Here is a 13,117-nt window from a genome sequence, read left to right as displayed (position 1 = left end):
CAAATTAAAATCCAGAACCAGTAATCACAACCAAATGTGAAGCTTTTCACCAGCATTGTAATAGTATGCAGACATCCACACCACGTCGTAGTCAAAGCTTTGTTTTGTTAAGATGGTTAAAGCATGTTAGTGAAGTTCATTGAATTTGTTTCAATACAAACCTTTATCACAAAATATGTGGCCAAGCCAGGCATAGTTTTACAGCCTTCACACACATCCTGCGTCGCCGTCCGTTACTGCTGCCTCTCTCCCGCTTTTTTCGGACACATGGAACGTCTCAACTGCTGCTGTTGCTGCAGCGCTGCTCCTAAAAGCCTTGTCTTTCTACATATAGTTTTCATAGATAATTCCCATATTAAGTTGTTTCATGTCATTTTATGATGCATATGATTAATATTGAGTTTCAACAGTAATCCTAGTGCCTGGTTGCCATTTTTTTTTTTTTTTTTTTTATTTTTTTTTACATTGTGGGATTTTTTTTATTTATTTTTTTAAGGGACACACCGGGCAACCGTAAAACTACAGTGAATGCTGCTGGTATGACAGTCAACAGAGTATTTCTCTCAGTTAAATCAGAGAGACGCGTGTCTCCCCGAAAAAAAGTAAAGTGAAGCGTCGCTGCAGAAGCACCTCCGCCGGCCATCGGCAGCGTGTCCGAGGTTGGGTGTGTGGCCGCTGCAGTGTGTTTACACGGTTGGTGAACAAAAGTCAGGCAGTAGAGGTAGGATGTGTGTTTCAGGGGTAACCCTCCCCCCAGAGGTAGGATAACCCTGATGACACCTTTGTCCTCTGTGTTATGTCTACCTCTACTCATCCCCAGACAGCTGCAGAGATTCAAATTACAGCGTTTCTGTGATGTGGCACCACCTTAAATTCACCAGAAGTAGGCTACATGTAATCTTTTCGCTTCAATGTTAACAAGCTTTGGTTATCGGTCAGAAAACAACAAATTCTAAGTGGATATTCCTAAAACATGGATACAGTAGATGGATAGATGTGTGTGTGTGTGTGTGTGTGTGTGTGTGTGTGTGTGTGTGTGTGTGTGTGTGTGTGTGTGTGTGTGTGTGTGTGTGTGTGTGTGTGTGTGTGTGTGTGTGTGTGTGTGTGTGTGTGTGTGTGTGTGTGTGTGTGTGTGTGTGTGTGTGTGTGTGTGTGTGTGTGTGTGTGTGTGTGTGTGTGTGCAACTAAAACCCTTTGTCTCTTTTAGTGCCACCTGTAGACGACCCATCAGAGGTGCAGCCGGTCGCCCGCTGAAGGCCAGTGATCTGTGGAAAGATGAAAAGTTCCTGTTCTCTCCCAGAAGCAGCATCAACAGCAGCAGCTCCTCTGTGTACACAGAGAGCCACAGAGTGTCCAGCCTGCCCCCTGTGAGCCCCCGCCCCAGCCTGCCCCCTGTGGCCCCCCACCGCAGCATGCCTCTGTGGGTCAAGCTGCTCCTGCTGCTTGTCCTAGCTGCTTTCCTCTTCCTGGTGTACCAAGCCATGGAGACCAACAGTATCAGCCCCTTTGTAGAGCAGGGCTCAGCAGTGGCTAGTAGCACGGCATAGACACAACACAAGTGTAGCCACGTTCTCACATTACCTCTCAAATCTCTGCCCTTTTCTTCCTCTATTTTTTTATCTTTTTTTTTAATTAGTTTTCAGTGAGTCCATAAGAGAAATGCGGTAGCCATTTCAGTGAGCCCTGGATCTCCATGCCATGCTGTGAAAGCACAGTCCCCCCTCTGCTGTTTTGTTATGTGAGTTTACAACAAAACAAGCCACTTATCAGCTCTCACAAACGAACTCTAGCTTTTATAGAGATATATGGATTTGCTTTTTATTGCCATGTTATTTTTTTTGTCCTGTGCGTTTGCTTGCGTGCAAGATTTGTTTACACACTTTGCCTTAGTGTCTGTGTGAACCAGTATTATGTTTTTACTTTACTTGATCATCTTTGATAATGACAAAGGGATGCTTGTTTTTATAATTCAAATGCATCTAAATCTTCATGAACCAATATTTTCTTAATGTTCTCTTCTAATAAATGTGGATGTCTCTGTGTATTCTAATTATGTATTCACTGAATATCTAGTCAATAAACTATTATGTTATTACTCTGCCTAAAGCATTTGATTCCTTTCAAGTTTGGTGAGGTTTTCTTTCATTTGTGGGTTTATGAATTACCATAACAATTACTTTGTCTTTGTTTTATTATATTATTTTGACTCAGACTAAATTGAACCTTTCTATGGAAAACCTAGGCTCAGGGGCGTAGCACCAAATTCTGGGCCCCTATACAAAAAGTCCTGATGGGCCCCCTGAAAGGCGGTCTTACAATACACATGGCTCTCTGAGCCAGATAACACCACAATGTTTCATTTGATGAATGACCAAATTGTTACTTGTACATAAACACAACCCCTGGTCTAATGACGTTTAATAACCATACACACATACAGTGTTTGGCAGAGGAATTTGGGAGACTGTGTTGGGGACCCTGGACCTCCTAGGGGGGGGGGGGGGGGGGTAATGCTCCCCCTTTGAAAGTAAAATTCATCAATCTGGTGTACTTTTAGAAGAAAACTAAGGCTAAATCAACCGTGTCCTATGTGAACTATTTAGTACTATTTTATGGAATAATTTGGAGACAGAATTACCAAAAAGCAGAAAGAAAAAATTTACAGGTTTAAAAAATCCAGTCCTCTTTGTGATTTTTTTTAATAATCCCAAAGCTCCTTCCCTCTTGGAAGTATTTTTTTTCTTTTTTCTTAGTGGCTCAATATAGGCCCATGGTCTTCGTGGCACTGAATAATGTTATTTAAAAAATAACCAAAAAATGTACTGGCTCATGATAGGCCCTGAATGTCCTTTATGATGGCGGTGGCTCTGCGAGTGCAGCGTTGCTGGTAGGCCACCATCAGCAGAGGGAGAGGGACACCAATGATCCTGCTGGCCGTCTTCACTATCCTGTTGAGCTGTAGCTGTTCATAGGCCTTGCTGCTCCCGAACCAGGAAGTGAAGCTGTAGGTGAGGATGCTCTCTATGGTGCCCCTGTAGAAGGTGGTGAGATGAGGAGGGGGGAGACCAGCTTTCCTGAGTCTCCGGAGAGAGTGGAGCCGCTGCTGGGCTTTTTTGATGACTGCTGTGGTGTTGGTGTTGGAAGTCAGGTCGTCGGCCAGGTGGACTCCAAGAAACTTGACGCTGCTGACCCTCTCCACAGCTGCCCCAGCCACGCTCAGCGGTGTGTGGTGTTGTTTGCCAGCCCTCCTGAAGTCGATCACCATCTCCTTTGTTTTCTCCACGTTGAGAACGAGGTTGTGGGACCTGCACCACGTTGTGAGCTGCTCCACCTCCATCCGGTATGCAGACTCGTCGTTTTCACTGACGAGACCTACCACTGTTGTGTCGTCTGCGAACTTGATGACGTGGTTGGTGCTGTATCTGGCAGTGCAGTCATGGGTGAGCAGGCTGAATAGCAGGGGGCTTAAAACACAGCCTTGGGGTGAGCCTGTGCTTACTGCTATTTTCCGTGATGTTTTGCTGCCCACCCTGACAGTCTTCTGCCGCCGCGTCAGGAAGTCCAGGACCCAGTTGCAGGTGCCAATATCCACCTCCAGCAGTCTCAGCTTTTCCACCAGCTGTTGTGGAATGATGGTGTTAAACGCTGAGCTGAAATCGATGAAGAGGATTCTGACGTAGGTGTTTTTCTTTTCTAGGTGTGACAACGTGAGGTGGAGTGGTGGAGATAGCATCCTCTGTGGAGCGGTTGGTTCTGTAAGCAAACTGTAAGGGATCCAGGAGTTGTATCCTTCTACGGATACAACTCTGTTCTACGGGTACAAAATACTTTTGCACCAAATATACCACCTGGGCGTGGTGCAAATCTACCTGCAAAAAACCCACTGCTGAGACTTGCAGGAGCAGATTCAAGCAGAGAAAACCCTCAGTTTAGACTTGTAGGAACAGATTCGAGCAGTTGTATCGATGGATTTGTGCTCGCTCATTAAAATGCTGTGCTCGATATAATTTTATTTGTGAGGACATTTTTCACAGATGTGCAACTTCTGATGCGTTAGTTCACATTTGGGTTTACGAATGCACACATTTTGGGCATGTTCTCACATTATGAATCACGGGTGTGCAAATGTGTTTTGCACCAACTGTGCTGCACTGGATTGTAGCAAAAGTGTCAAGCGCATGACTCTTTGAAGTTGTGATGCACAGGATAGGATTTGTGCACCCGTAACAACGATTTGTGAACTCGTAGCCCCTATTTTGTGTCCACAATGGTAGAAAAAATATTTACGACTTCAAATTTACTGTTACACATTTGTGACTTTAGAGTACGCATTCTAAATCTGCAGTTACATGTGCTAAAGACTTATGCACCATATATAACTTCATAACTTCGGACCTACAGCGCCGCCTCGTCTCACAGACCAATGTTATGATAGGACCACAGGTGTTGATTGGCAGTTCCGCGGGTTTGCTCTTATTGGAGAGAGAAGGGTAGATCCGCCCAGGTTTCATGATGACGTCATGATAGGACAATATCTATTTACAGCGAGGTCATTCGGCCTCTCTGAGCAGCCGGGTACAGCAAAGTGGAGGCGCCATCTTAGAACACTGAAAGAGTGAGTGCAACTATTAATTTAAAATATTACATATGCATTGTCTCATATGCACTGCTTTCTGAAAGATGCATTCTTGAATAACTGTATCTGTTATGTTCTGCGACTTCTGCCTCTTCTGTCAAGATGAGACCTTCCACCTTGCAGCGGTCAAGTTAGCTTAGCATAGCATTTTAGCATCGGCTAAAAAAATGAAAAGCGAAATGCCACTTGACTGTAGACAGGCAGCTTTTGGTTTTTAAATTGTCGTTCAAAATTGCCCTTGTATGGAAGCTAGGTCATGTATGTAGCATAACATTAGCTAACAGGTATTCAGTAAGCTAAGTATTGATTGTTCACGGTCATTCGGTCGTCAGACGAGGCTAACCAGCACGTGAGAATCAGTTCAGTGTGAGCAGTCACCGCTGCCAGTTAGCTCAAGCTATCTTGTTGATCATTGCAGCTCCACCAGAAGGCAGGACACCATGTATCCCAGCACTCTGACTCAGCTGGCCCGGGCCAACCCGTTCAGCGCTCCGCTCTTCTCCTTCCAGAAGGTGGAAGAACTCCAACAGACCCCTAATGGACAGCGGACCCGCACACTGGCAGCAGCCGCCGCCACCGAAGGTAACCCCGGTGCAGGCTAATGTTAGCTGCATTAGCTAAGCCTACCAGATAAACCCGACTGAGGCTAACGTACCTGCGTAATGCCATATAGCTACAGATATTATTCAATGCAACCGCCCGACATTGAGTTGTATGTTAACGTTAAACGCGTTTTGATATCGTTCTGAATCTGAAGGATATGCTTGTTCGGGCTACTGACAGCTAGGCCTGTACTGCATACAGGCTACCTGTGGAGGACAAGGAAGGACAAAGCTATGTCTTGCCTTTGCTCTACAGCAAACTGCCTTTGGTGTGTCGCACTTTGTCTGAAATAGTGACTTTATGCTCTACCGAACTGTATAGAATCCGCTTGAAATGTCTTTTTTGTCACTGACTATCTACTGATAAACGGTTATCAAAAATATAGTGTCCTCGCCTTTTCTTTTGGAAGGTTTCTGTTAAGAGGTATTCAGGGCCCATCAGGTTTCAGCTGAAGGCTTTAACTTCTTGTTAAAAAGTATTTGGCTTGATGTTGGTATATCTGAGTTCTTCAATATGCTCTTAAAGTTAAAAAAAAAAAAAGATTAAGCCTTAAGTGCATTGTTTGAAAACACCGCTTGTTGAATAAAGACCAAGAACCCATTTAATAATGCTCTTCGGCTATTTAGTATTTGTCAACAGTAGACAAGCATTTACATTTAAATGTGGTAAATTTTGATTAGACAATGGATATTATCTGGCTTCCATGGCTTTGTGTTCAGACAGTTGCTGGGAGGCAGGATAAACCACCATCTGTTGCATTAAAGCATGGCTGGTTAAAGGAGTGGTCTCCTTGTAGCAAAGTGTTTAGCCTTTCAGTATTGAAGATACACACGTTTCTTTAACCGCTTGTTTTCTTCAGACTCTTGAAACAGGGCGGTTGAACCCATGTTTCCTCCTTTTGTGAGCCAGCGCTGCCTGTTGTTAAAGTCTAACCTGTGTTTCTTCAGAGGGAGACAGTTGTGAATTCGGCTCTCGGCGGTATTTGGTCCTATGTGGCCTTGGTGGGATTCTGAGCTGTGGCACCACACACACTGCTGTGGTTCCCCTCGATCTGGTCAAATGCAGAATGCAGGTCTGTGGCTCGGTGCCTTGTTTCTACAACCTAACGCCTCACCCGCCTGTTTTGTCGTTTTTTTTTAAATGCACCAATTTGCATGGTTGAAAAACTATCAGCCCAGTTGTGGTTAAGTTGCTTTTGTCAATATCCATGATTGTAACGTGTTGGTGTGATCATACCATGGCTGCATGATTCTGCAACACAAGTGCTCCTATTTTTATTTTTTATGTTTTTCTGCCCGCTGCCCCCTAGTCCACAGTAGAGGACTGATCTAGGTGAAGGTCAGAGGAGACATTCTTTAGGACAATATGTCCTGAATGTCAAATTGTCAGGACTGTCTGAATGTATTAATGACCTATTTGATCAACCTTGTCCTGCCAGTGCCCGGTAAGAATGTCTTGCATAAAGTTTGTTTGACGAGATGGTGGTGATAAAGAAAATTAATCAAGTTTGTTTATTGCTGTTTCAATCTTAAGGTTATTACTGTATAAATTATGTTAAGCAATTTTGTTGGAACCAAGTGTTATTTATTTTTAGTTTATCACCTAACCTAAAATGTCATCAGGTTGGCTATTAAATAGTTTCTACCTTTTGGCAGCCATTGGTGTCCATTATAAACCATGGAATCAAAATCTGTAGTAGCAATTATCACATCTAGAAGTCAACTTTTGCTGAGATTAATTAAATCATAAAAGGTTGAGCATTCCATATCTGAAAAGCCTAACTAGTGGAACACCTTTGTGGTCCTTGAAGTTGATACTAAAATCACATGTACAATGATTTGATCAGCCTGTTGGTGTGTTTTCCTAATAAATGGGGGCATGTTAATGACAAAGCCATCTAATGGAAGAGCTGTCACTGATTTCAAACTGTCAATGGATGGGGAACTCCTCAGTAAAGGTTTGTCAGTTACCTTTAGCAGTGCTAGCTCTTCCATTATGTGTCTTGGTTTGGTGTTGATTTGTGTGTTGCATGTGACCCTGCATGTTGCATGTATGTTGTCCCCTTCTACCACAGAGATCAGCTGTGATTTTGGTTCCTCAAAGTACTATGCCCTGTGTGGCTTTGGGGGTATCCTGAGCTGCGGCCTCACACACACAGCAGTGGTGCCCCTAGACCTTGTCAAGTGCCGTCTGCAGGTTTGTATGGAAGCTGTCAGCCCCACGGCCTCATGTATGATCTTCACTATTGGAGCAGTGTCACAATCCAAATGACTCATAAACAAGAGAAATCCCATTCACTATTTTAATGTTACTACTTTTACAAAACCTGGCCTTTTGAACTTCTTCTTGGTGTCTAAATTGTACAATTCAAGTCACTTCAGTATTTTAGTAAATATACATGCATGCCCCAATTCAGTGTTTTAAATTAAGATAAACACCACAATCACGTACAAATGGTATTTCAAATGACTTGCAGCTTATTCACACAGGATAGGTAGCATTGATACATGACAACACGCTCCTTAGATCCACCTCTGGAGGGCGCTGTGCTCTCAGCAGCTTTGTGGCTGTACAGTTGGAGGTGCTTGAGTCATTGGCGTGTGAGAACAGTCTACCTGTCCCCCAGCCCACTGCAACACTGGCTACCCTGTCCTCTACAGACAGGGGGCTCCCACTGCTGCTAGCCTGGGGGACGGACAACATTCACTTACTGCACTTTATTTAACTTCTTCATGGTGTCTATATTGTACAATTCAAGTCACTAAGTACTCTTGTAATTATAAATTCATGCCCCAATTCAGTTTTTTAAATTGGAAAGGTTTTGTTAATGGCAAAATATCATAACATATTAAACGGCCAAAGTGAACCATATACCACTCTTTGTAGGCAATTTTAGTTATGGAACTCCCACCCTGAGCCTCTAAATATGAGCTGCAGACCCCAGAGCTGCCGATGATGTGCTCCCATGCTTCCTCACACTGTTCCTCTCACGTCTTCAGGTCAGCCCAGAGAAATACCAGAGTATCGGCAAAGGTTTCGCAGTGACACTGAAGGAAGATGGAGTCAGAGGTCTGGCTAGGGGCTGGGCTCCCACCTTCATCGGATACTCCATGCAGGGACTGTGCAAGTTTGGCTTCTACGAAGTGTTCAAGATCTTCTACAGTGACCTAATAGGAGAGGTGAGCTCTTCTCCTACTAGATTTAGTCTCTCCATCAGCCTGGAACATTTGTATTGTTCCGGTGGGCGCCAGTCTGGTCATATACACAAGCTGATTGGTCGCAGAGAGCAGCAGTCATGAGGATTTACTCACTTAGCTGAATGGGGATTATGACATTTGGACCAAATCAAACAACGAGATTGTTTCCCAACTGCAGCTTTTATTAATACAACTTAAAGTCATCTCATCACATAATCTGGAGTGGTGTGACTTTACGGTTATTGACTGTTTTGTGCAGAACCTTATTATACCAAAAGAAGTCTTTCTTACTTGGGACATGTGAGCATTGCTGATGTGTTTTGGGCCAACAGGAGAACACCTACCTGTGGAGGACTTCCTTGTACCTGGCTGCCTCAGCCAGTGCAGAGTTCTTTGCTGATATCGCCCTGGCTCCCATGGAGGCTGTGAAGGTTCGTATCCAGACCAAGCCGGGCTACGCCCGCACCCTGCGGGAGTGTGTCCCCAAGATGTATGCAGAGGAGGGGGTCTGGGCGTAAGTTGTTCAGCGTTCAATCTGCTTAACACTCACTGTCACCAAGGTATTTCAAATGACTTCCAACTTATTTACACACAGGATATGTAGCATTAGTAATTGATACATGACAACACGCTCCTTAGATCCACCTCTGGAGGGCGCTGTGCTCTCAGCAGCTTTGTGGCTGTACAGTTGGAGGTGCTTGAGTCATTGGCGTGTGAGAACAGTCTACCTGTCCCCCAGCCCACTGCAACACTGGCTACCCTGTCCTCTACAGACAGGGGGCTCCCACTGCTGCTAGCCTGGGGGACGGACAACATTCACTTACTGCACTATCAAAGAATAAATGGCTAAATTAATCTGTATGCTACTAACATCTTGAATTGCATGTTATTTAGTGACAAAAAAATAGAAAACTTTAATAGAAAGTAGGGATCATTTATCTGTATAATTTGTAAATGATGGTGTTGAGGTGAAGTGTAGATATGCTGAAGCCTTTCTTTGTGTGACCATCTCTCCATGTTTGCCTGGCAGCTTCTATAAGGGTGTGGTGCCACTGTGGATGAGGCAGATCCCCTACACCATGATGAAGTTCTCCTGCTTTGAGCGCACAGTGGAGCTGCTCTACAAGAATGTTGTTCCTAAGCCCCGTGCAGAGTGCAGCAAGTCTGAGCAGCTGGTGGTCACCTTTGTGGCCGGTTACATCGGTGAGTAACGACATTCAAACAACCAGTTTGGAGCTCATTACTGGATCTAGTGTCCATTAGTGGGAGCAGGGGTTTCCACTCTACAAAGTGGAAATGGTTTTCTTTGGTTGTTAGCCATGTTTGTGGTGTTCCATAAAGAACAGATCACTACAAATACTGATGCTTATAGAGCTAGAAAAAATCAATAAGCCATTATTAAGTATTAACAATTAGTGATTTGAAATTGACTGTTAATAAAATGTCCAGCAATATTGGTAATAATGTAGCTACATATTTGATGACATTTCTACTGAAGATTACTTTGAACTAATATGTGTTAGTGGACACTATTGGTAGTTCTGTTGTCTGATGTGTGTGTTTTGTTTGCAGCTGGTGTGTTCTGTGCCATCGTGTCCCACCCTGCTGACTCTGTGGTGTCTGTGCTGAACAAGGAGTCAGGCAGCACTGCTACCCAGGTGCTCAAGAAGCTGGGTCCTAAAGGTCTGTACACACACACACACACACACACACACACACACACACACAGAACACGCTCCTTAGATCCACCTCTGGAGGGCGCTGTGCTCTCAGCAGCTTTGTGGCTGTACAGTTGGAGGTGCTTGAGTCATTGGCGTGTGAGAACAGTCTACCTGTCCCCCAGCCCACTGCAACACTGGCTACCCTGTCCTCTACAGACGGGGGGCTCCCACTGCTGCTAGCCTGGGGGACGGACATGCTATACAACATGATCATCCTGTAGATTATTAACACAAAATCAATAATGGGAAATGTTCCTATGTCATGTGTGGCTGTAAATGTTTTTATTCAAAAGTTAGGGCTGGGCAGCATGATGTATGGACTTGTTTGTGCTAGATGATTGTGGAGAGTTTACAGATTTAGACTCCTTTCTGCCATGCGGGTGAAATGCAAACCAATGAAGAGGACTGTTTTAACCTTGCCTTTACAGGATTGTGTGCAGGATGTCACAATGACATGCTAAAGAGCTGCCAGTCCTATGGAGCATGAGGTTTGAGCCAACTATGTAACTCTGTTTGTGTTGTGTTCAGGTGTGTGGAAGGGTCTGGTTGCCCGTATCATCATGATTGGTACTCTGACAGCCCTGCAGTGGTTCATCTATGACTCGGTGAAGGTGTACTTCCGCCTGCCCCGTCCCCCTCCCCCTGAGATGCCCGAGTCTCTGAAGAAGAAGCTGGGCCTCACAGAGTAACACCCCCCCTCCCCCCCTGTCCCTCTACAGCCGGCTCCTCTTAACCTAAACGTCTACATTGCACGCAGCAGTTTTCTATATTTATGTCCTCCGCTCCTGCTGCTCTGGTCGATAGCACAGGGTTGCCACTACTCGTGTATATTTCAAATGAGCGAGAAGAAAAAGCTGGAACTGTCATGCTTGGCTCACCAAGAGTTTGACTGAAAATATTCCTGTAGAAATACCTGTCTGGTTTTATCAATTCCTGTCTATAGAAAATTGTTGAAATTCTAATAAAAGAAAAATTAAATTCCATGTAGAACACTGACTGTTGTCTTTTCTTTTCAAGCTTTATGGATCATTTTAATAGATTACAAGCCTTGGAGTTGTCCAGGTAATCCATCCTTGTTCTGAACGAAAGAAACAAGTAGATTGTACTGTAAAATGAAGGAGTTAAAGGGGACTTGATCCATTTACTGTCAGTTAAAGTGTGTTTGTAATGTTTATCGTCAAATATTTCCAAATTCTGTCATGGGGTTTGTTTGCTTTACAAATGGGACACGTGTGATGAAACATCTGCTTGACTTAATTTCCTTATGTGGAGCAAATGGTGCTGCAACAAGTTGTGGCAGGAGTCACAGTGAACATTACGTCTGATATAAAGGGGCGGGGCCTGGGTAGTTCTCAGGTAAACATAGGTTGCGTTCCGAATCGCATACTTTCTACTATATAGTATGTAGAAAAAAGATTTAGGATGTCCCGATTGTTGTGGCCAGATTTAGGATGGTTAGAAGTACCCGGATGTCCTACTTCATGCGGCCAAGATTGTTAGTCAGGGTTCGACATAACGTATAGCCCGATGGCCCGGGGCCAGTAAAATCATATGCAGGGCAAGTTGATTGGCCAGTCACTGTCCCGCCCGGGCCAGTGACTGGCCAATCACAGTTCAGTATCTTTTTGTAGACTACCTTTTTTGTAGACTATCATGGTTCATTGAAATGCGCGTTCAGAGTCGTAATGAAAGCAGTGTTTATTTAAGACTCAATATAATAAACCTAATATTAAATATATTTTTTAATGGACAACCGATGCGTGGGCGTTTTGACAGGTGGAGCAAGAAGCGGGTGCACTCTCGCTCCGATGGCAGAGCTGCCTACCGTCCGCCTGCAAGTCGACAAATCAATCGACTTGCTTTGCCCCCTTTCTTTCTTCCCACAGCAGAGGTTGAGGTGCAGAAAGTGATAACTGCGCTTTTCCTTTATCTGCCACCGTAATGTTACAGTATTTGCATACAAGCCCCAATGGTAATACAAATGAGAGGCGTTATTTAAATGATGTGAATGCGTCTCCGGTGATTGTGTCGGTTGTAGACAGAAACGAACGGAGGGACTCCGCTCACTGTACAGTTCCTATAGTCGCGCAGTTTGGCACTGTGTTTTCAGGCTCGAGACATTCAATCAAATCGCGGAAGTCTTTCCCATTGAAATCGCTAACGGGGAGAATATCCCCGGTTATTATTTTAGCCACAAACCACAGTTCATCTGCGCGGCGGCTCACTCGCTGGCGAGATCACACGGTGAAACGCTGCTGTGATCGGACGAAGGCATTGTGTGTTTCTAAGGTGATTTAACGTCATAGTCTCAGACGAGCGTTTAACTTATGCTGCATATTTTGCACTGCATTGTTTTTTATCAATAGTTTGAAAAAATGGTCCCACACCGGACTCTTATGTGAAGCTGACACTTCATGGAGAAGTGACACTCCTGCAGCGCGCTCACGACCAGACGTGAACTCACATACACGGTGAAATATCCCATTAAAAAAACGGCATAACCCCCTGATTTTCGTATTTCTATTCTATTTTTAAAGTCAACTTGAGCGCAAGTGGAAAACCGGTCATTCGGTCGACACATTCACATCCCTAATGCATATAGAGAAAGTAAAAAACAGCCTACCACACCACAAAGAATGATCAGACCTTCATCTCTTATTTTTTTTTTATGTTTGAACATGACTTCTGCAGGTGAACTATTCATTAAACTGCCCAAATTCAAGAATAAAAACAACCATCAAACTACTGGACTTTAAAATACTGGCCGACTCTTTCAACATACTTTCAGTTGTAGGCTTCTAATTCAATATGTTTGCCTGGTTTTATATTATGTGTATGAGCAATATCAACATTTCATATAATTAACTAAAATAAAAATAACCAAATCTAAAGGGAATATCTATACTGTTACAGTATAGATATTCCCTTTAGATCTGGTTATCTTTCTTTATTTTTCTAAT

The 13,117-nt window shown here is 43.9% G+C and overlaps 2 protein-coding genes across 6 annotated transcripts in view; both read left to right on the top strand.

Annotated features, from left to right (window-relative positions):
• The window catches only part of tmpoa (thymopoietin a), a 78,482-nt gene extending 76,388 nt beyond the window's left edge, over positions 1-2,094 (top strand). For all 4 annotated transcript variants that reach the window (XM_080051052.1, XM_080051050.1, XM_080051051.1 and 1 more), the window contains one exon: positions 1,208-2,094. In XM_080051052.1, the coding sequence (XP_079907178.1) occupies positions 1,208-1,547 (340 nt within the window). In that variant the 3' untranslated portion in view covers positions 1,548-2,094. The remainder of the gene's footprint in view (positions 1-1,207) is intronic.
• Positions 2,095-4,538: 2,444 nt separating this feature from the next.
• slc25a3a (solute carrier family 25 member 3a) lies at positions 4,539-11,147 on the top strand. 2 transcript variants are annotated; one of them, XM_080051355.1, is made up of 8 exons: positions 4,539-4,615; positions 5,055-5,218; positions 7,314-7,435; positions 8,239-8,418; positions 8,769-8,950; positions 9,467-9,639; positions 10,009-10,119; positions 10,686-11,147. In XM_080051355.1, the coding sequence occupies exons 2-8, from the start codon at positions 5,077-5,079 to the stop codon at positions 10,844-10,846; spliced, it is 1,071 nt and encodes a 356-aa protein (XP_079907481.1). In that variant the 5' UTR covers positions 4,539-4,615; positions 5,055-5,076; the 3' UTR covers positions 10,847-11,147. The 2 variants fall into 2 exon arrangements, with proteins under 2 accessions (XP_079907481.1, XP_079907480.1); XM_080051354.1 differs by lacking the exon at positions 7,314-7,435 and adding an exon at positions 6,187-6,311.
• The last annotated feature ends 1,970 nt before the right edge of the window (positions 11,148-13,117 follow it).

This window comes from Ammodytes marinus (assembly GCF_949987685.1).
Source record: "Ammodytes marinus genome assembly, chromosome: 22".
Taxonomy (NCBI): Eukaryota; Metazoa; Chordata; class Actinopteri; order Uranoscopiformes; family Ammodytidae; genus Ammodytes; species Ammodytes marinus.
This window is presented reverse-complemented; position numbering and strand designations above follow the sequence as displayed.